Here is a 19,496-nt window from a genome sequence, read left to right on the forward strand (position 1 = left end):
GTCACTTTCGATCCTTCATTTGCATAAAAACTATCCAATCACTGAACATCACTTCCAATCCTTCATTTGCATAACTATCTACAGTATCCTCCTGCTGGCCCAGGGTGAGAACTTCAGTACATAACACTTGCTGCCTCCAAGCATGGATGCTAAGCATAGCCATCAAGCCTAGTCATAGCTGTCAACTGTCAGATTTGAAAATAAGGGATCAGCAGCCTTGAAAATAAGGGACCAGCAGCCTCACCTGTCCCGGGGACAGTCTACGGGATATCTAACAATCCAGGATAGCAGCGGGAAGCAGCAGGAAATGGCGCTGGAATAAGGGAATTTCCTGCAAAAAAAGGGAAGGTTGACAGCTATGGGCCTAGTAGCCATCAATAGCCCGCCCCTCTGTGACCCCCTCTCCACCTTGAACAGCAGCTTGGGCACCCAACTCCAACCAGGGCCTGGCAAGATCACTTGAACCAGAAGCAGAGGTGCTGGATACTGCCCCAGTCCCCAAGGACCCCTGAATTGGGGCCTCCAGAGTCAGCATCCTCGGAGTCTGCTCCCCTCCCTTCTGAAAAAGGGACCCTGCTGCACATTCCCTGCCATGATGGCTTTACCCCATATGCCATGAGCCTGGAGGGAATGAGGGGTGCTCAGCTACAGGCTAGAAAACGGACCCTCGAAGGCCTCCCTTTCCTCAGGGAAGGGGGCAGAGTCTGACTGGCGAGGTGTGTGTTGACAGATCTGGCCCCAGACGCTTAATACTAGGGTCTTCAGCCCCAGTTGCCAACCTCCCCTCCTGGCCCTCCTACCCTGCCCTACGGCCTTTCGAACTGTCTTTTCCCCCTCTCCTCCCCTACCACATTTATTTCCTTTTGCTGCCGATGCCGATGGAGAGGGACCATGGGTCTGTGGGGCCCAGCTCTGGACTGGGGAAGAGCCCACCCTGCCTGGGAGGGCCACTGCCAGTCAGAGCAGGCAGTCCCAAGCTGGCTAGCCCAGGCCGTTTCACAGGTTGGGGATCCTGTGCTCTGACTCCACTTGCAACAGCATTCCCAGAGCTCTTCTATCGTCGGAGAAAAGGCGTTGATGCAAGTTGGTGCATTGGGAGATACCTGTCATTGCTCCCCCAGAGAGCTCGGTTGACTGCCTCGCCTTGGGCAGGTTTGCGTGCTCAGTCTGTGTTGGGTGCTGGGCACCAAGCAAAGCAAACAGTCAACATAGGACCTGCCCCGTAGTTCTGTGGGTCATGCAGACTCACACCGGGAGCGAATGCTTAGGAGAGGGCAGCTGCCGTCCGCGGGCAGGAGATCAGGGGGCACACCAGGGCCTGTGGCAGCATCCCTCAACTTAGAAAGGAGAGGCAGAGACGGCGGCCAGCTGGGTGGCTTTTATTCACTTGAGAATCTTCAGTAGCACTGGCCCCAGCTGCTCCTTCAGCCGGGGATCGATCTGGATGGTGCTCAGCTGTTTGATGTTCAGGATCAGCTGGTGCGCTTGCAGGAAGAGTTCCTTCCCGACAGCTTCCTCCACTCGGTCGCGCCACTTGGCCAGCCTGGGCCTCCCCTCAAATATGTCGCACCCAACACCAACCGGCTGCGGAAAGTGGACGGGGTGGGGGTAGGGAGTAAGTCATTGGGGTCTGTGGGTGTCAGGGGCTGGACTGAAGAGGAATGGTGGGAAACACTTCCGCTCTCTTCCTGCCCCTTCCCGAGAGCAGGAGGACAGTATAGATTTAGAACAGTGATTTGCAGAAGGTCATAGGTAAAGGGTAAAGGGACCCCTGACCATTAGGTCCAGTCATGGCCGAGTCTGGGGTTGCGGCGCTCATCTCGCTTTGTTGGCCGAGGGAGCCGGCATACAGCTTCCGGGTCATGTGGCCAGCACGTCTAAGCCGCTTCTGGCGAACCAGAGCAGCGCACGGAAACGCCGTTTACCTTCCTGCTGGAGTGGTACCTATTTATCTACTTGCACTTTGAAGTGCTTTCAAGCTGCTAGGTTGGCAGGAGCAGGGACCCAGCTACAGGAGCTCACCCTGTCGCGGGGATTCGAACCACCGACCTTCTGATTGGCAAGTCCTAGGCTCTGTGGTTTAACCCACAGTGCCACCCGCGTCCACATTGCAGAAGGCCATAGTGTGACGTTAACACATGAGAGAGTGCTGGAGGTGAAATAGTTAAACAGGTTGCCCACTCAGGACCCAGAAGGGTGGAGTCAGTGGGACTCCCCACCTACTAAACCACCTCTCGGATATTTACTTGTCTGCCTAGCCCCTAACTCAGCCTATTTCTTTACACTAACTCAACCTACCCACAACTCTAGCCCAATTCACTCCCACTCCAACCAACCACCCAACTCCCAACAAACTCCTCAATGAACTCTCCTTTGCCACCCCCTCCAGAGCTGGTTTTATATCCCCACTGACTCCACCCCCCTGGGTCCTGACTGGGCAACCTGTTTAACTATTTCACCTCCAGCACACTCTCATATGTTAACGTCACACATAGTTCAGAGGCTGAAGAGGGAAGGAGTTGGGAAATATTGGGAGAGCAGCAGGAAGTAGAAGCACCAGGGGAGAGACAGCTAACAGACTCAGTGTCTCTTGAAAGCATTCCCGACCCCCCTTCTCCCAGAACCCGGCGGGCATTGAGAGTAATAGAACAGAAAACTCAGAGGCAGAAAGTACAGACCAGCTGGTGCAGGGGTGATGTAGAATAGGAGGGACTGAGGGGGTGGGACTTGACTTGGAGCAACAGCATTATCTAAGAGAGACAGCATTCCTTCGTCTCTCTCTCTGTGACTATTGAATAAACTACATGGTAAGAACTGTTCTTGTTTTGATGCTTCTTTGCATCCCGCCGTGAGAGGGATAGGATTCCCTGAAGCCTTGACAGTCGGGAAGATTGCCCTGCACCCTGTTCTCTGTTGGGGCTCCTTGTGGTCTGGCTTGGCAGCTGGATCACCCACTTAGGCCACTCAAAACAGCCGCTGATCACCCTTGGGCCATTTGCTCATCCCACAATGTGCCCTCAGTCAGGTTTTGAGGCAAGGCAGGCTGCTCCCCTGGTCTCCCCAGACTGGCCAGGAGCCAGTTCAGAAAGGAACCTGGTGATCCCTGGGTTCAATCCTCACCTGCATGAGCTCCACAATGGCCACTAGGTCTGCCAGCGAGACCTCACTGCCCACCAGGAAGGGCTTGTCCTGCAGGAAAAGCTCCTCCAGCTGAGTCAAGCAGGCGCCCAGCCCCTCCATCACCTCCTGCAGCTTCTCTGGGGGAAGCGGTTGGCCTGTGAAGAGCGGGATTAGCACCTGCAGAGAGAGAGATCACATCCACACCACACCATTAAAGCCTGTGAACTGTAGTTTACCCTTCACAGGGCTACACTTTCCCAGGGAAAGCCTGAGAAGTCCGGCTAGAGTCAGGGGAGACTGGTCATAGGGGGACAACAATGACCTTGGATGGTTTGAACTCAGTGGTTTTACAATCTCAATGATGCACTGGGCAATAGATACAGGACACAACATAGATTTCAACCTTTGGGAGTAACTTTGGAAAAGCGACTTGAAATTTACAGCATGTTCTTTGAAAGAGAACTATTTGAAAATGATTCATAGGTGGTGTTTAACTCCGAATAGGTTTGCTAAGATCTACAAGACAGAATCAGATAAGTGTAAAGAGGTGGAGGGAACATTCTTTCACATGTGGTGGACATGTAAAAAGGTTAAGGAGCTTTGGAAAATGATTTATAATGAACTGGGGAAAAAAATATTTTTCCCCAAAACCCAGAGTTCTTTCTGCTGGGGAAAACTCAGATTGAAATTCCCAGGTATCAGAAAAGTTTATTAATGTGTGCAACAACTGCAGCCCGTGTTTTGTTAGCCCCAAAATGGAAAGTGAGTGAGGTCCCAACCAAAGAAGATTCACAACTTTAGTTGACAGAATTTGCACAACTTGAAGATGTAACATATAGAATAAGAGAGCAAGAAGAACATAGGTTTAGAGAAGATTGGAAAACATTTATTGAGCATATGGAAAATAACTGTGTACAGCTGAAAATGCTGGCAGCGCTAAGAAAAATTCAAAAGAGTAAATAATTTTTGATGGATGTGATAGTGGAAAACCGATCAGGATAGTTATTGTAGAATATGCAGGGATGAAAGATACGCAAAATGAACCATGGAAAGAGAAGAAGGGAAGTCACTGGATATTTTAAAGTATGGCAATACTGTGAGTTGGACAGGAGGCAGTAGCATGAATGGGCAATTTCCATTCCTCGCTGCCTGGAGAGAAGGCAGCCGCAGGCTATTACTGTTAAGGGCATTAAGCCAGAGAAATTTGGGCAGAGGTTCTGAGATAGGCCTTCCAGAACCTCATCTGTGACCCTGAGCCAAGCAGGTAACCCCCCAAAACTGGGCAGCCCAGCCAAAGCCCATCCATCTCTCTGTTCCCTTACCTTGATCCACATGGCCTTGGGAGCATTGGCCCGGATATTGGCCTGGTGCCAGGACAGGTATTCATCTACCTTGGCTCGCTTCTGGACGTCCGACGGGTACCAGTGGTCCGGGGTGTTGTACTTGCGGCTCAGGTACAGGAGGATGGCTGTGCTGTGCCCAGAGAAGAGAGGGTGACAGGCGTCAGGGGCACAGTGGGAGCAAATGGAGCAGGGAAGCCCATCTCAGGGCTGGCAGGCTGAGGGCAGACCAAAGCTGTGCCAGAGCCCCAGATACACAAAGACCCGTCTCTGCCCCATGGCAGCACCCAACCCCTCGCCAAACACCTTATTGAGTCACGTGCCATGAAGCCGCAGAGAAAGTCCTTCCTGGGTACTGCTCCCCCACTGTGATACACCCCCCCACTACAATTTACATTGAGCTCAGGACTGGATCGCTTTCCATCTGGTGTCAGCTCAGACAGAACTCAAAGGAGTTTCCCAATACCAACGTTTTTCAGTCTCCTGGCCCCAAACCCCCGACTCCTTTGAACCTCTGAGCTGTGCTCAACAGCACCCAACCGTCTTGTTCCCTCACGACATACAGATTAGATAGAAATTGGGAGGAAGGTAATAAAAGCCTTCTGGGAAATGATATATGATGAATTGGAAAAAATGCTTAAAATAACTTTTACAAAAAAAAAAAAAAACAGAGGCTTTCTTATTAGGAATTGTAGGTGCTGAAATTCCAAGTGAGCAGGAAAGACTCTTTATGTATGCGACGACAGCTGCATGGATGTTGCTAGCCCTGAGATGGAAAGAAGATAAAGTCCCTACCAGAGAAGAATGGCAAATCAAGTTGATGGACTATGCCAAAATGGCAAAACTGACCGGAAGACTCAGGAACCAGGAAGACCAAAACCTTCATAAAGAATGCGGGGGGGGGAATACAATTTACCTTGAAGGCCACTGTAAGCAGTTGAAAACGTTAGCAGGATTGCAATAACACTTGTAATGTAAAAACAAAATTAAAAAATTCCTTCCAGTAGCACCTTAGAGACCAACTAAGCACACGAAAGCTCATACCAATGACAAACTTTAGTTGGTCTCTAAGGTGCTACTGGAAGGAAATTTTTTATTTTGTTTTGACTACGGCAGACCAACACGGCTACCTACCTGTAACTAGAACTTGTAATGTAACGAGAACTATTGACACAATGGAGTTACAAAAATTTGGATTTTTAAAATAAAGATGCAGCAGAAGGTTTTAACAACAGAACTCACAGACGAGAAGGTGGGAAGTCCAGAGGTTTGTAGGAATCTTGTAACTTTGAATGTGTTGTGGTATGATTGAAAACTCAAGTATGTAAAATCAAATATATATTTTTAAGATAGAAATTTGGAGGGGAAGGAATCCATTCCTGTCTGCCTGCCTTCTTACCCTTCAGACAAAACGAAGGCCTCATCCCTCAAGACGGGAACTTTCTTCACCGCAGTCGCCTTGGGCAGCGGCCCTAAAACCAGGTGGGTTGGAGGGAAGCGACACAGCACACAGTTAGACCTGGCAGGACAGTTGGCAGGAGATGCCCAGCACATCCAGGACTCCAGAATTGGAGCTTGCCTGGACAATCTGTTCTGAGTGACAGCTGGAGAATTGGTGAGTGTATGTCTGTGTACCAAACACAAACAACAACTCCGGGTTCTGCAGAGCAAATCAGTGGCCAATTTACATTTTGACCCATGCAGATTGAAATATACTCAGAGTCGAGTGTGAATTTCATGCTCTTTATTCAGCTCATAGTAGTGAGGAATGAAAGTTCCCCCAAAATATCTGCTTTATATACATTATTTACACAATGGGTCGCACGTGGTTGGCTAATTCTGGGATTCTCCTGTAGGCCAATCAGGTTGCGGATTCACTTCCACCTGGAGCTGGATTGGGTGGCTCCTGCGGACCAATCAGACTGCTGCATTGTTCTAGGACCAATCAGACTGCTGCATTCTGGACCCTATTGTTCTAGGACCAATCAGACTGCTGCTTTTTGGATCCTATTCAACTCAGTACATAACGCAGAATATCCCAATAAATCAGCTGTGAGTCCAGTGCCATATTTTTTTCTACTCAGAGCAGGCAGCTGGGAGCCCCCAGTGTTTGGAGACTGGGGAGGGGGAGAGAAAGTGGGATGTTTGCTCCACTTTGGTTGTCTTGGTTTATAGCCACAGACAGACCCGAGGAAGCTCTCCACTCCTGGCTAATCTTGCCCCCCAATAATAACCACACCTTGTCTGAAAATACTGGGGGGAAACTGAAAATACTTGTTATTGTCACCTCCCCCCCCCCCCACTCCTCTGGCCTGGCTTTCAAAGCTGCATGAGAGAAGTTCAAACTATGTTCCAAAGTGGGGTTTGGAAAGAGCCCTGAGCTCAAAGTACAAGGTGTGTTTATCTCTAGCCTTGCATGCAGAATGGGGCAGGTCAAAGGGCATCCAGTCCTGATCTGACACCAAAGATCTCTTCCCAAGGGAACGGACCTCTGGCTCCGTGAGTTTGCTTGGAAAGGGCCACTGTATTTCAGCAGGAGCCTAGTGGCAACAGCACACATCAACTGCCCTTGAAATCCTTACGGCAATATTTACATCGCAAAGAGAACTTCACTCTACAACACCAGGGGAGTCCGTTTACTAAAACCGGGGGACTTCCCTTAAACCATATTTTTGGCATCTCTGTCCTGCCTTTCAGCAACAAGGCACCCTGTGAGTTCTGGCTGAATGCTGCTGGCACAAACTGACCCCTGGAGCAAGAAATGCGTGCTTGGAGCCTCCTTTTGCAATGGATGTTTTTGGGAAGGGGGAGGTACAGCTCAGGAGCTGCTGGGTGAGGAGAGGTGCCACCCAGGTGAGGCAACAAGTGTGTCAGTGCAGCCAAGATCTGCCCACATGCCACCTTCAGCTGGCAGCCATATTCATGCCCCCCAAACATGGGCTTTGCAAGTGTGGCGTCAATCCATCCTTGCACGTTTGCCTGAAACAGTTCAGGGCCAGGATTGACGACACAGAGCAGGCATTGTCCTGGGACAATCATTGCTTCTATCGCTGCTTCTAAGGTTAAAATAACAAGCAGTCCTCTTTTGAAAAACTTGCCAGCATTGTTCATCGGCCCTGTATTTACAATGCTCCCAAGCCTGCCTTGCAACCACCTTGACACACATTCATTGGTTTGGCCCATTTCCTGATGGCCCTGAACAGTCTGATGACAGCCACTGTGCTATTTTGTCACACTTGGGACAGACCATGAGCCTGGGGGACTCTGTGGGAGAGCCAGAACAGGCAGGAGAACCAACAGCTCCCTCCACAACACTTCCTGGAGCAAAGCAGCTTGGAATTTGACTCATCAGGTGTTGAAGGAAGCCCTGGATAGCAGCCATCTTCTCAATGTGACCACCTGTACAAATCAACTGCCCAAGAACTCCTCTGGAAACCTGTTCCGGGGAGAAGTTTCAACCTGAGCCAGAACCTAGCAGGCAAACATGTTCACACACAGCAGGAACAAACAAGCGCCATATTCCAGAAACGAAAATAACGAAGGGGGAGGCGAGAATACTTAGGGCGGCCACCCGATCTGTCAGCTGGTGGTAAATACCTCCTGCTGGTTTACAAACATCTTTTGAAAGAGGCTGCAAGAACTTGAAGGCCCCCAGCGAAGCCACTTCTGAACGGGGCATTGAGCCCAGGTTCAAGTTTGGCCTTCCGACCATTGGACCCACAGAACTGGGGGCATCTCCATGCAAACAGTGGGGAGCCCCAGAACCAGAATTGTGTGGGTGGGTGTGGCTGAACTCCCAGGCTCTTGCTGCTTCCAACCCTCTGAACCACGCCAACCTGGGCAGCTGGCCTGTGGACTACCCTGATTTTTCTGTATTATACAAAAGCATCACCCAGCCTCTCAGCTCTTACCTGATGGCGTGGCTCCCTCTGGGTTGCTTGCGCCCTGCACTTTCGTCCCCAGGATGGAATCTGGCAGGAGAGACGCAAAAGTATCAGCAAAGCGAGGGGAGCAAAAAGGCAGGCATCCATCTCAGATGGGAGAACTGCCCTTTTGCCCAGTCAAAGACCCACCTCCCCAAGCTCAGGCAGCTTCTCTGTCAGTGTTTTTCTTCAGTCACGTCAAAGCAGAGAGCCACCTGCAATATTCAGCTGGCCGTGATGACTCCCAGATCACAACAGAAGCTGCTGAAATGGACCGGGATTCCACAGAGCCCACCAGAGAAGGCCAGTCCCAAGAATGGAGTAGCAAGTAAAGGGAGAGACTTGCCCCCCCCCCCAGTTCCTTACACCAGAGTGGGCTGTCCCAGCAGGACCGACCCCTACCAAGTGATCCTTCTAACCAGGCCCATTGCACAGAAGACGGTTGAGGCCAATTTCTGGGCAAGTCCCCCAGAGTTATTTTTTCCTGGGAAAATTAATCCCAGATTCTTACAACTCTTCTTCTTCCTGGTCTCAGAGTCACTAACATATGTCAGAACTTGGCACATGAACATTTGGAGGAGAAAGAGGCAATACTTTTTTAAAAAAAATAAATTTATTTGTTTTTTTAGATTAAAGTTTTACAATCACATATCCAACATAAAAACAAGATTCCAAAGAATCTCCTGGAATTCTTCCTCCTCCCCTTTGTGGTTCCTATTAGTCATTTCCTCCTGCATCTTTTACAGTAATCCAAATCTTTTACATCTCCATTATATCCAAAATTCACCATTAAACTACAAATGTTATTCCAACCCTACTAACGATTTTAGCTGTTTACAATGGTTTTTTAAAGATATATTATAAATTTTCCCCATTCCTTATTAAAATTTTGGTCTTCCTGATTTCCGATTCTTCCGTCATTTTTGCCATTTCGGCATAATCCATCAAACTTAATCGGCCATTCGTCTCTGGTAGGGACTTTATCGTCTTTCCATTCACTGAGTCTAAAGCATGGTGAGAAAGAGGGAATTCTTGCCATGCTTAAAATCAGTGAATGCCTTCTGCTAGGGAGAAAGGGTGGGTGGGAAGAGGTACATTTAAAACCAGGTCTTTTGAAAGCAGGCAGTGAAATGAGGAAGAAGCCCACCTTGGAGCCCCCTGGACATCGTGGTTTCTCAAAGTCATTAAGAGACAGGAGTCTTCCCTCTCCCCCACGCAACATCTCTGCACTTTCTCTTTCTTCGGGAGATAAATTGACCCACCCTGACCTCAGCGCCCCCACCCCTCCTTCGCCGCCAGCACAGAGGCGCCGGAAGGCAGGTGCGTTTAGCTCACCTTTGAACAGCTCCACAGCTCTGAATTCAAAGGGGATGTTGTTCTTCTTGGCAAAGAGGTAGACGGCTCGGCAGGGCTGGGAGAGGAGGTCTAGGTACAGCTCCAGCACCATGGTGGTCCCTGGGCATGGAGAGGCAGAGCAGCGGAGAGCAGAGATTTTCCTCTGTGTAGCCTGCCTTTGGCAGAACACCCTCCCAGGAAGAACAGGAACTGCAGCAGGGCAGAGAGCGAGGGAGTAGCAGAACGCGGGAGCCTGCCAGCCAGCCAGATGTTCTCCCTGAGGGGCGGGGTATTGACTCCAGCAGGCAGGGACTTTTGCTTTCTTTTTTTCTGGAAAAGTACAAGAAGCGAAGCACGTGCGACTGGCAGAGCCTGCGGTGGCAGTCGGCGAGGAGGGCGCAGACCCTCAAGGCGTGGTTGGATCGGTTAAAAGCCCAGGAGAGACTCTTTGACCCGAGAGCCTGCTCACTGAAATATTAACTTTGCAAAGTGGCAGCGAAACGCTGGCTGGTTTCCCAGGTGCTTCGTACATCTCTAGTGCACCAACAGATACTGCACACATTCCTGCGGAAATTTCTATGCCCACCATTTGCAGGTGTCTGACAGGCAGGCAGAAAGTGCGGTAGGTGGCTTGGCCAAGTGGAGAGAGACTCTTATTGCACCAAATGCACCTGAACATTCAGCCCAGACCCTGAGCTCCAGCTCCGAAGGCCTTCTGGCGGTTCCCTCACTGTGGGAAGTGAAGCTACAGGGAACCAGGCAGAGGGCCTTCTCGGTAGTGGCGCCCGCCCTGTGGAACGCCCTCCCATCAGATGTCAAGGAAGTAAAGAACTATCTGACTTTTTGAAGACATCTGAAGGCAGCCCTGTTTTATGTTCTACTGCAGTTTTATAATTTGTTGGAAGCTGCCCAGAGTGGCTGGGGCAACTCACTAAGATGGGTGGCATGTAAGTAATAAATTGTTGTTGTTATTCCACCCCCCGATTGCTGCCGACCCAAGAAACAAGCCACAACCTGCAAGGACACAGTAGAGCTAACTGTACCGACATCCAGCAAAGATGAAACTTCTGGGAGAGAAAGGCTTATCAGAAGGGCAGGTTTGTACCGAAGGAGTTGACCGCAAGGGACAGCATCTGCTCTTAATTTGTTCTTGAATGACTCTCATTCTGCTCTTAATTTGTTCTTGAATGACTGTCTGGCTGTTTTCTAAGTGGGCTGTCCAGGGCTTACAAGTGTCACATGGTGGCAACATGTCTCGGAAAGAAGGTCCTTTTGGATCTGCGGGGAGCAAGGAGTGTCCCCATTATAACAATACCTACAGGATCTGGCTTCCCACCGTGGTTGACCAGATGCTTTCAGCAAACCCCCAAAGCTCAACTTGACCATCATGATTAATAACAGTGACTTCTCCTCCACCTCAGCTATTAATTTGTCTAATTGCCTTTTTAAGGTTGTCTAAGCTAGTGGCCTTGGCCAGCTCATGTGGGAATGAAACCTATAAAACACCAGACCATTCTTTGCCCTCGAACTACCGCCAATAGGTTTCACTGGATGAGGGAACAAGATTTTCTCCATCTCACGTACAATTTCCTAAGCCGCCATCACATTTCCCATTCACTGCCACACATACAGTGGTACCTAGGGTTACATACGCTTCAGGTTACATACGCTTCAGGTTACAGACTCTGCTAACCCAGAAATAGTGCTTCAGGTTAAGAACTTTGCTTCAGGATGAGAAAAGAAATCGTGCTCCGGCGGTGCAGCAGCAGCAGGAGGCCCCATTAGCTAAAGTGGTGCTTCAGGTTAAGAACAGTTTCAGGTTAAGAATGGACCTCCAGAACGAATTAAGTACTTAACCCGAGGTACCACTGTAAAGGTAAAGGTACCCCTGCCCGAACGGAACAGTCTTGACAGACTCTGGGGTTTGTGCGCCCATCTCACTCAAGAGGCCGGGGGCCAGCGCTGTCCGGAGACACTTCCGGGTCACGTGGCCAGCGTGACAAAGCTGCATCTGGCGAGCCAGCGCAGCACACGGAACGCCGTTTACCTTCCCGCTGGTAAGCGGTACCTATTTATCTACCGGGGGTGCTTTCGAACTGCTAGGTTGGCAGGCGCTGGGACCGAGCAGCGGGAGCGCACCCCGCCGCGGGGATTCGAACCGCCGACCTTTCGATCGGCAAGCCCTAGGCGCTGAGGCTTTTACCCACAGTGCCACCCGCGTCCCCCCGAGGTACCACTGTATTTTCTTCTAAATAAAGAAGCCCCAACCGTTGTGATCTTTCCTCACAGGGGACTTCCTCCACCCCCCTGGATCATCTTGCCTGTTCTTTTGTGCAACCTTTCCTAACTCTGCAATACCCTTTTGGAAGTGGGGAGACCAGGGCTGTACATGGGATTCCAAATATGGCTGCATCACAGAACTGAATAGACATTGCAGTACTGACAGCTTTATTTTCCATCACTAGTCTGGAATTCACCTTTTTCCCTGGAGCTGCTGCACACTTGGCTCAACATTTTTGCTGAGCCCAAGGCCTCTTTCCCCAGGTACTTGCCGACATCACTGTGGAGAGGAAAGAAGTGGGGATGTTTCTGCCCCAACATGTATCACTTGACACTGGACCCTCATCAGCCATTTTGCTGCCCACTGATGCTGCTTGGATGAATTTTCTGTGATATCTTTGCTGTCTCGCTTGAGTTTTCCCCATCCTGAATCATTGGTGTCATTCCCAGACATAGCTGCCACACTGCTTGCTCCTGACTCCCAGTCATTTAGGATCAGGCCTATAAGAACTTCTGCTGCAGCTACCAACCTGGGACTCCCCTGCTCAGTACCTGGGGGCCCCAATCCTGCCACTCACCACCTGGCCCAGGGCAGGGCCTGATGGGCTCTATAAAGGACTGCTGCCACGGCTAGGCAGAGAGGGCTCTGTTTTGTTTTGCTTTTTGTTTAAATTGCTGTTATTTTTTACCTATGTCATTTTAAACTGTGATATTAATGCTGTATTCTTAGTTTTAGATTTTGATTTATGTGGAAATTGTTTCCCATTTGGTTGTGTATTTTTTTGATGTGGTTTATTTACTGTTTATGACTTTTGTAGTTATGTAAATCTTGTCATGCTGTAAGCATTGTTTTTTTTTAACAGTGGAAAGGCGGCATACGAATGAAAAATGATGATGATGATGATCAAATTAAAAAACCCTGTTCCTGATACAGACCCATCTCTTCCTCCCAGTAACAGTTGTATTTACATACTTCTCAACATTATGGAGAAGCCCCCCCCCCAGGCAAGACTATGATCTTGCGCAGCTAGAGGCACCAAATGAACCCCCTCTCTTTATTGGATCAGGCTCTTGAAAGAGATGAATGAGCAGCACCAGGATCCTGCCCCTCTTTGCAAGGTTGAGCCTTGCATAAGGATCATTGGGTAGTGGCTAGCAGCTTTAACTGCATGGTAGTTGAGGCTGTTCCTTAGGTGGGCGGCCAAGGCAAGTTCTGTCCCACCCCCTTTGTACAGGGAGGGGGCACAGGTCTACGACAAAGGATCCAAGGGTGAAAGAAAGACACAAAAGATGAAGCAGAACACAGAGGACTTCCTCCGTCCTAAGGCTCCTTGCCCCATCAGTGTGGGGAAATGAGAGTAAAGCAAGTGAAGTCCTCTTTGACCTTCTCCCTAGTCCACCTACATAAAGGTCTTCTTACACAGATGGAAAGACACACAGAGAGGGACAGGATGGATCCTCCCACCCCTCAGTTGGCCACTCCCAGTTAGGATTTTGGAATGGATGCAGTGTTTTGATTCAGGAAGGACCACAACTCTTTCTGGACATGGAAGAATGGGCAGAATTTCTAGAGGGGTGGCTCCTTTTGCCCAGAAGTCGTCCAGAAAAGGAGCCCAGTCACAAGGCTTTCCGAGATTGGACCGAAAGGTTCCCGTACCCCCCCAGGGCCCTCTGCTTCATGGCCTGAACTCTTCTCCTGGTGACCAGCCCTGAGTCCCAGAGATAACAATAAGGAGAAGTGGCACGGGGGTGGGGAGCATTGCTGCTTCAATTATATTTGAAGAGACCAAAACGTGTTGGTTGGTTCTTGAGCTTTATTAAGGGGACTCTGCCCCCCAATGGCGTTCACTTCACATACTTCAGCAAGTGCTGCTTGATTTGTTCCCTCATTTCAGGAGGGAGTTGATCCTCCGTCACATCCTTGGCTTTGAAGAGCTCCTTGTGGGCCTCGGCAAAGAGGTCCTTCCCCACGGCTTCTTCCACTCTGGAGCGCCAGGCGGCCAGCTTGGGTCTACCTTCAAAGACGTCATAGCCGGCGCTTACGGGCTGCAAAGAGAAGGAGAGTGAGCGGGTGCTGATTTGGCGCGGATGCAGCCCCATCACCTGCTCAAGAGGGCATTCAATGCTGGGAGTCTAAAGAGCGACAGAGGGGCAGAGAGAATGATCAAGTGGAAGAATGATCAAGGATTTGCTTGTACGCATGCAAATAAAATGTCATCGGTCTCGTCAGCCACTCAATGCTCTGGATTCCTCAAGGAGCGCCTCTTTCCATATGACCCTACCTGGACCCTGAGATCCTCTTCTGAGGCCCTCCTTCGTGTGCCGCCTCCTCGAGAGGTCCAGAGGGTGGCAACACGAGAACAGGCCTTCTCTGCAGTGGCTCCCCGTCTGTGGAATGCTCTCCCCAGGGGAGTTCACCTGACGCCTTCATTATACACCTTTAGGCACCAGGCAAAAACATTCCTTTTTAACCAGGCCTTTGCTTGACCTGATTGACATCCTATGCCCTTTTCAAATGTTTTTTTTTTGGGGGGGGCTATTGGGTTGTTTTTATTTTTATTATGTATTTTGTGGTTTTATATCTTGATTGTATTCTGGCAAAATGTTCACAGCAAGGCTGTGTCAACAGACTTAATTTTGTACACTTCTGTCCCGACTGGAATCGTCTTGTTCCTAAACTAAAAAGCTCTGTGTGTGTGTGTGCGTGTGTGTGTGTGTGTGTGAGAGAGAGAGAGAGAGAGAGAGAGAGAGAGACAGACAGACAGACAGACGGAGGGGTGGGGGGGTGGAGAGGAGAGAGAGAAAGAAAGAAAGAAAGAAAGAAAGAAAGAAAGAAAGAAAGAGAGAGAGAAGGAGAAAGATGCTTCAGCAGTGGCGCAGATGTGAAGGAAATAAGCAGTTATCCTATCTTTAAAAGACATGTGAAGGCAGCCCTGTTTAGGGAAGTTTTTAATATTTAGTGTTGTATTGTTTTTAACATTTGATTGGGAGCCGCCCAGAGTGGCTGGGGAGATTCAGCCAGATGGGCAGGGTATAAATAATAAATTTATTACTACTACTACTACTACTACTACTACTACTACTATTCTTCAGCCACCTGGTCACTTGGCTTCCCAGCTTGCAGCTCTGACCTCTTCTTTTTGAGATGTGGTGATCCCACCTGGCTCTGGCTAGCAGGAAGTGATGAGGTGCCTCAGCCTCGCCAGGAGCCAAAGGCCATTTCCTCCAGAGGCCCCCAGACCTCATCGCCCCCCAGCACTCACCTGCATGATTTCTACAATGGCCACCAAGTCTGCCAAGGAGATTTCCGTGCCAGCGATGAAGGGCCTGTCCTGGAGGAACTTCTCCTCAAACAGCTTCAGGGTCTCTTTCAGACTCTCGAGGAATTCTTCGAGCTTTTCGGGAGGGGCAGGGTGTCCCAGGAAGAGAGGCAGCAAAGCCTATGCAGAGAGGGAGGCAAGAGGGAATTGACACCGGAGACGTTCTAGGTATGGCTCTTCACCGCTCATCACCGGGTGAGAGGTGAGAGGAAGGGAGGAAAAACGATGGCAGCTGTCAGCATTTCATCTCTCGTGGGCGGGCAGGGTCTCTCTAACAGATTCACAGGCCACAAAACTAAGCCCAGCTCTGGTCGCCTTGTTGCAGCAGGGATGTCTCCTCCGTAAATTTTCATCTGGGCCAAGAGGTACCTTACCTTTGCCAGGTACACTTTGGTGCCATACATTCGCGTGGTCATGTGTTGCCAAGACAGATATTCGTCCACGCAGGCTCGCTTCTGCAGGTCTGAGGGGTACCAGTGGTCAGGGGTCTTGAATTTCCTTGCTAGGTACAAGAGGATGGCAATGCTGTTTGGGTAGAAGAGAGAGAAGAAGAGGAGAAGGCAACAACGGTGAATAACAATGGATGCAGTCGGATGCAAACAAGTTGGGGGATTTTTCTTCTTCTTCTTCTAATTACACATATAGTAGATGCTTATAGGACTGGCAGTGACTGACCAAGGATGAGGCCTTGTGGTCATAGGGAAGAGCTCGATGAAGACGTGCTCCGTAGTGGCGCCTGCCCTGTGGAACGCCCTCCCATGAGATGTCAAACAGATAAACAACTATTTGACTTAGTCTTAGAAGACATCTGAAGGCAGCCCTTCAGGGAAGTTTTTTATTGCACAATTGCATCTAGGAAGTCAAAAAGAATCCGTTCCAGAAGTCCATTTGACTTCCGAAATGGAAACCAAGGTGTGGCTTTGTATTGGTTTCTGATTGCGAAGGTATGCTGGAAACAATAGCGGAAGCCGCGCCGGATGTTCGGCTTCCAAAAAAAGTTTGAAAACCAGAACACTCACTTCCGGTTTTTGATCGATCGGGAGCCGGAACGTTCGACTCCCAAGGCGTTCAGGGGCCGAGGTATGGCCGTAATGGTTTATCGTGTTTTAATATTTTGTTGGGACCCGAGTGGCTGGGGAAACCCAATCAGATGGGCAGCATGTAAGTGTTTGTTAATAATAATAATAATAATAATAATAATAATAATAATAATGATGATTTAGACACTGTCTCAGTGTGCAGTAGCTGTGAGGAAAGGAAATTCCACACTAGCGATTGTTAGGAAAGGAACTGAGAATAAACCTGCCGGTATTATAACGCTGTTATACAAATCTGTGGTGTGACCGCTTCTGGCATATTGTGAATAGTTCTGGTTACCCAACCTCAAAAAGGGTATTGTAGAGTTACAAAAAGTCCAGAAAAAAAGGCAACCAAAATTATCAAGGGGATGGAGTCAATTCCCTATGAGGAAAGGTTGCAACATAAACTTAGTTAAGGCCTTGAAAACGAAAACACAAAACCCCAAAGGGAGGAAAGCAGAGATTTATGGGTTTCCAGCAGGATCTGGTGCACAGTGAAGTTGCAGGGGGCCTGTGTGGCTACTCCTCAACACAAACACACAAAGTAACAGCGCTGTGGATCCTTCTTACCTCTCTGCCAAAGTGAAGTCGCCATCCTTCAAGGCGGGCACTTTCCCCAGCAGATTCACCTTGCCAAACTCCTTTGTCCTGTTTTGCCCTGGAGAGATGGACAAAAGGAATCAAGAGGCAGCTATTCACTAATGAGAACCATGACGCGGGACCCTGACTTGACCCACCCTGGGTGGGGGGTGCTGGTAACCCCCACCTGACCCCCCACTCATGCTCCCTCTTACCTCTTTACTGGATTGCTTTGGTTGGGAGGTGGGGGGCAGCTGGGCTGGGGCTGTGTGCTTGTCAGCCATTCTCCTAAGTCAGCTCTTAGGTAATAAATCTTTTTCACACCCACAAAGTAAGTAGAATCAGAACAGTGCAGAGAACAAGCCAATTGCTCGGGAATGGATGGAAGCAGATGGATATCTGCCTCAAGCATACCTGGGGTATGGGAATGCACAGCAGGCATCGATACACAAGTCTGCCTTGCATCGATACCAAAGGTCAGCAAAGAGCGAATTCTTCTGTGTTTGGGCAGCTCAGGCTTTGCACCGATTGGGCAAAAGGGAGGGGGAAATGAGCCGTGCCCCGGCAGACACTGCCACAAGCCAGGGGTCTTTTTGCAAAGCTCCTTTCTCCTCCTTGCATTCCAGTTAATCATTCTACAACAGTCACCGTTTTTTTCCTGCTTGCCACAGATATGAAATTCACGGCTGCTTTTATTAGGAAACAACCAATTCTTACCCGCCCTTTATCAAGAGGCCCCAACGATTTGAAAGCAAAACTATTGGAAACAGCGAAAGCCTATTTTAAATGTTAGGAAATGACCTCTTCGATGGTATCAAGTTGCGAGGGAACCCAAAGCTCCAAATGAGATCCCTGAACCCTTCCAAGGTCTGCACAGCCATTCAGACAACCTGCATCAAGCAGTCAACAGGCAACTTGAGTGACCCTCTTTCTCCCCCCCCCCCCCGCTGAAATTTTATTAATTTTACAAACAAAAAATACAAATAAACACAAATCAATAAAGTCATACTGTATATGGAGATTCTCCAAATCTCACGACTTCCCCCCATTCCATCCATAGTGTCTTATTTTAAGCATCTACAACTGCATATTAGTCTGTACTGTACTCTGGTTTTTATATTGAACTATATTATCCATGTTTTTTACACGACAAGTGTGTCAGAATCCTGCTCTTGTTTCCATCTGCTTAAAGTGGTCTCCTAGATAACTTATAATCCCCCCCCCATTCTTTTATGAAGTTTTTGTCCTCTTGGTTTCTGAGTTTCTTTGCTATGTTGGCATAGTCCAACTTGGTTTGCCATTTGAGAGTGACCCTCTTTCAATCCATCCTTGTTGGAGTTCAAGCCAGCCCCCCACCCATCAAATAAGCCCCCCGCCCAGCCCCTGCAACTCAAGACAGCTGCACCCTGGATCTTGTGACTAATTCTTCCTGCCCCATCTACCAGTCTCACCTTGGATGAGAGCCACATGCTTGAACTCAAAGGGGATGTTGTTTTTCTTAGCAAAGATAAAGACAGACCGGCAGGGTTGGGAGAGGAGGTCGAGGTAAAGCTCCACCACCATCCTGGCAGCAGCAGGGACAACCAGAGTAGGGAATCGGCTGGCAAGAGGAGGAGAGAGTAAACAGTGCTTTCCCGCTCCTGGGAGATCTGGGCTCGGCTGCTGGGGCTCTTGTACCTTGGCCAGACCAACTCGTCAGCAGCTGCTCCTCCTCAAAGCCAATTGGAAGAGGCCTTGATCCTTGGCATACTTCCCTCCCGCCCACGCCCAAGCAGTGAGGATCGCCAAAGGCTTCGTCAAGCCTGTTTTGCCAGAGAAGAAAGGAGGGAAAGTTCACAGGAGGGACTGGATAGCAGCCAAACAAGATTTGAGAGTTTAAAAAGTGACACCCCTTCAAGGCACATAGCCTCAAGTGAAGAAACACGACTTCGTAAGAGCTGCCCCTACCCCAGGGCAGGATTACGGCCACTTTGGCCCTGTCCCCCAACCCACCTCCTCGCAAGAGCCCAACTTTCTTTGGGCTTGAGGCTCCACCCAGAAGCCCTGAGTTTTTCTGCCACTGAAATGAGGTTCTGTTGCCCCTTCAAAATACTTTATCCTGAAACTGCTCTGATCAGGAGCCTTAAAATCCATAAAGGTTAAGGTAAAGGGACCCCTGACCATTAGGTCCAGTCGTGGCCAACTCTGGGGTTGCGGCGCTCATCTTGCTTTACTGGCCGAGGGAGCCGGCATACAGCTTCCGGGCCAGCATGACTAAGCTGCTTCTGGCGAACCAGAGCAGCGCACAGAAATGCCGTTCACCTTCCCGCCATTCACCTTGCACTTTGACCTGCTTTCGAAGTGCTAGGCTGGCAGGAGCAGGGACCAAGCAATGGGAGCTCACCACGTCACGGGGATTCAAACCGCCGACCTTCTGATTGGCAAGTCCTAGGCTCTGTGGTTTAACCCACAGCGCCACCCGCGTCCCTTAAAACCCATAGACTAAAATAAAAAGGCTACCCTGCCGCCCCGACTCCACAA

The 19,496-nt window shown here is 49.6% G+C and overlaps 1 protein-coding gene across 1 annotated transcript; it reads right to left on the reverse strand.

Annotated features, from left to right (window-relative positions):
- Positions 1 to 1,383: 1,383 nt before the first annotated feature.
- On the reverse strand, positions 1,384 to 18,672 carry LOC309521682 (uncharacterized protein; the record flags this gene model as incomplete). Its single annotated transcript, XM_082204395.1, has 12 exons — positions 18,428 to 18,672; positions 16,968 to 17,055; positions 15,693 to 15,843; positions 15,262 to 15,438; positions 13,845 to 14,044; positions 12,196 to 12,278; positions 9,719 to 10,123; positions 8,372 to 8,431; positions 5,860 to 5,932; positions 4,443 to 4,593; positions 3,121 to 3,297; positions 1,384 to 1,584 (listed from the first exon to the last, which is right to left on the reverse strand). Exons 1-12 carry the CDS (start codon positions 18,537 to 18,539, stop codon positions 1,384 to 1,386), a joined length of 1,878 nt encoding a protein of 625 aa, XP_082060521.1. The 5' UTR covers positions 18,540 to 18,672.
- Between the last annotated feature and the right edge of the window lie 824 nt (positions 18,673 to 19,496).

The sequence above is a fragment of the Podarcis vaucheri genome (assembly GCF_965113315.1).
Source record: "Podarcis vaucheri genome assembly, chromosome: 16".
In the NCBI taxonomy this organism is placed as follows: Eukaryota; Metazoa; Chordata; class Lepidosauria; order Squamata; family Lacertidae; genus Podarcis; species Podarcis vaucheri.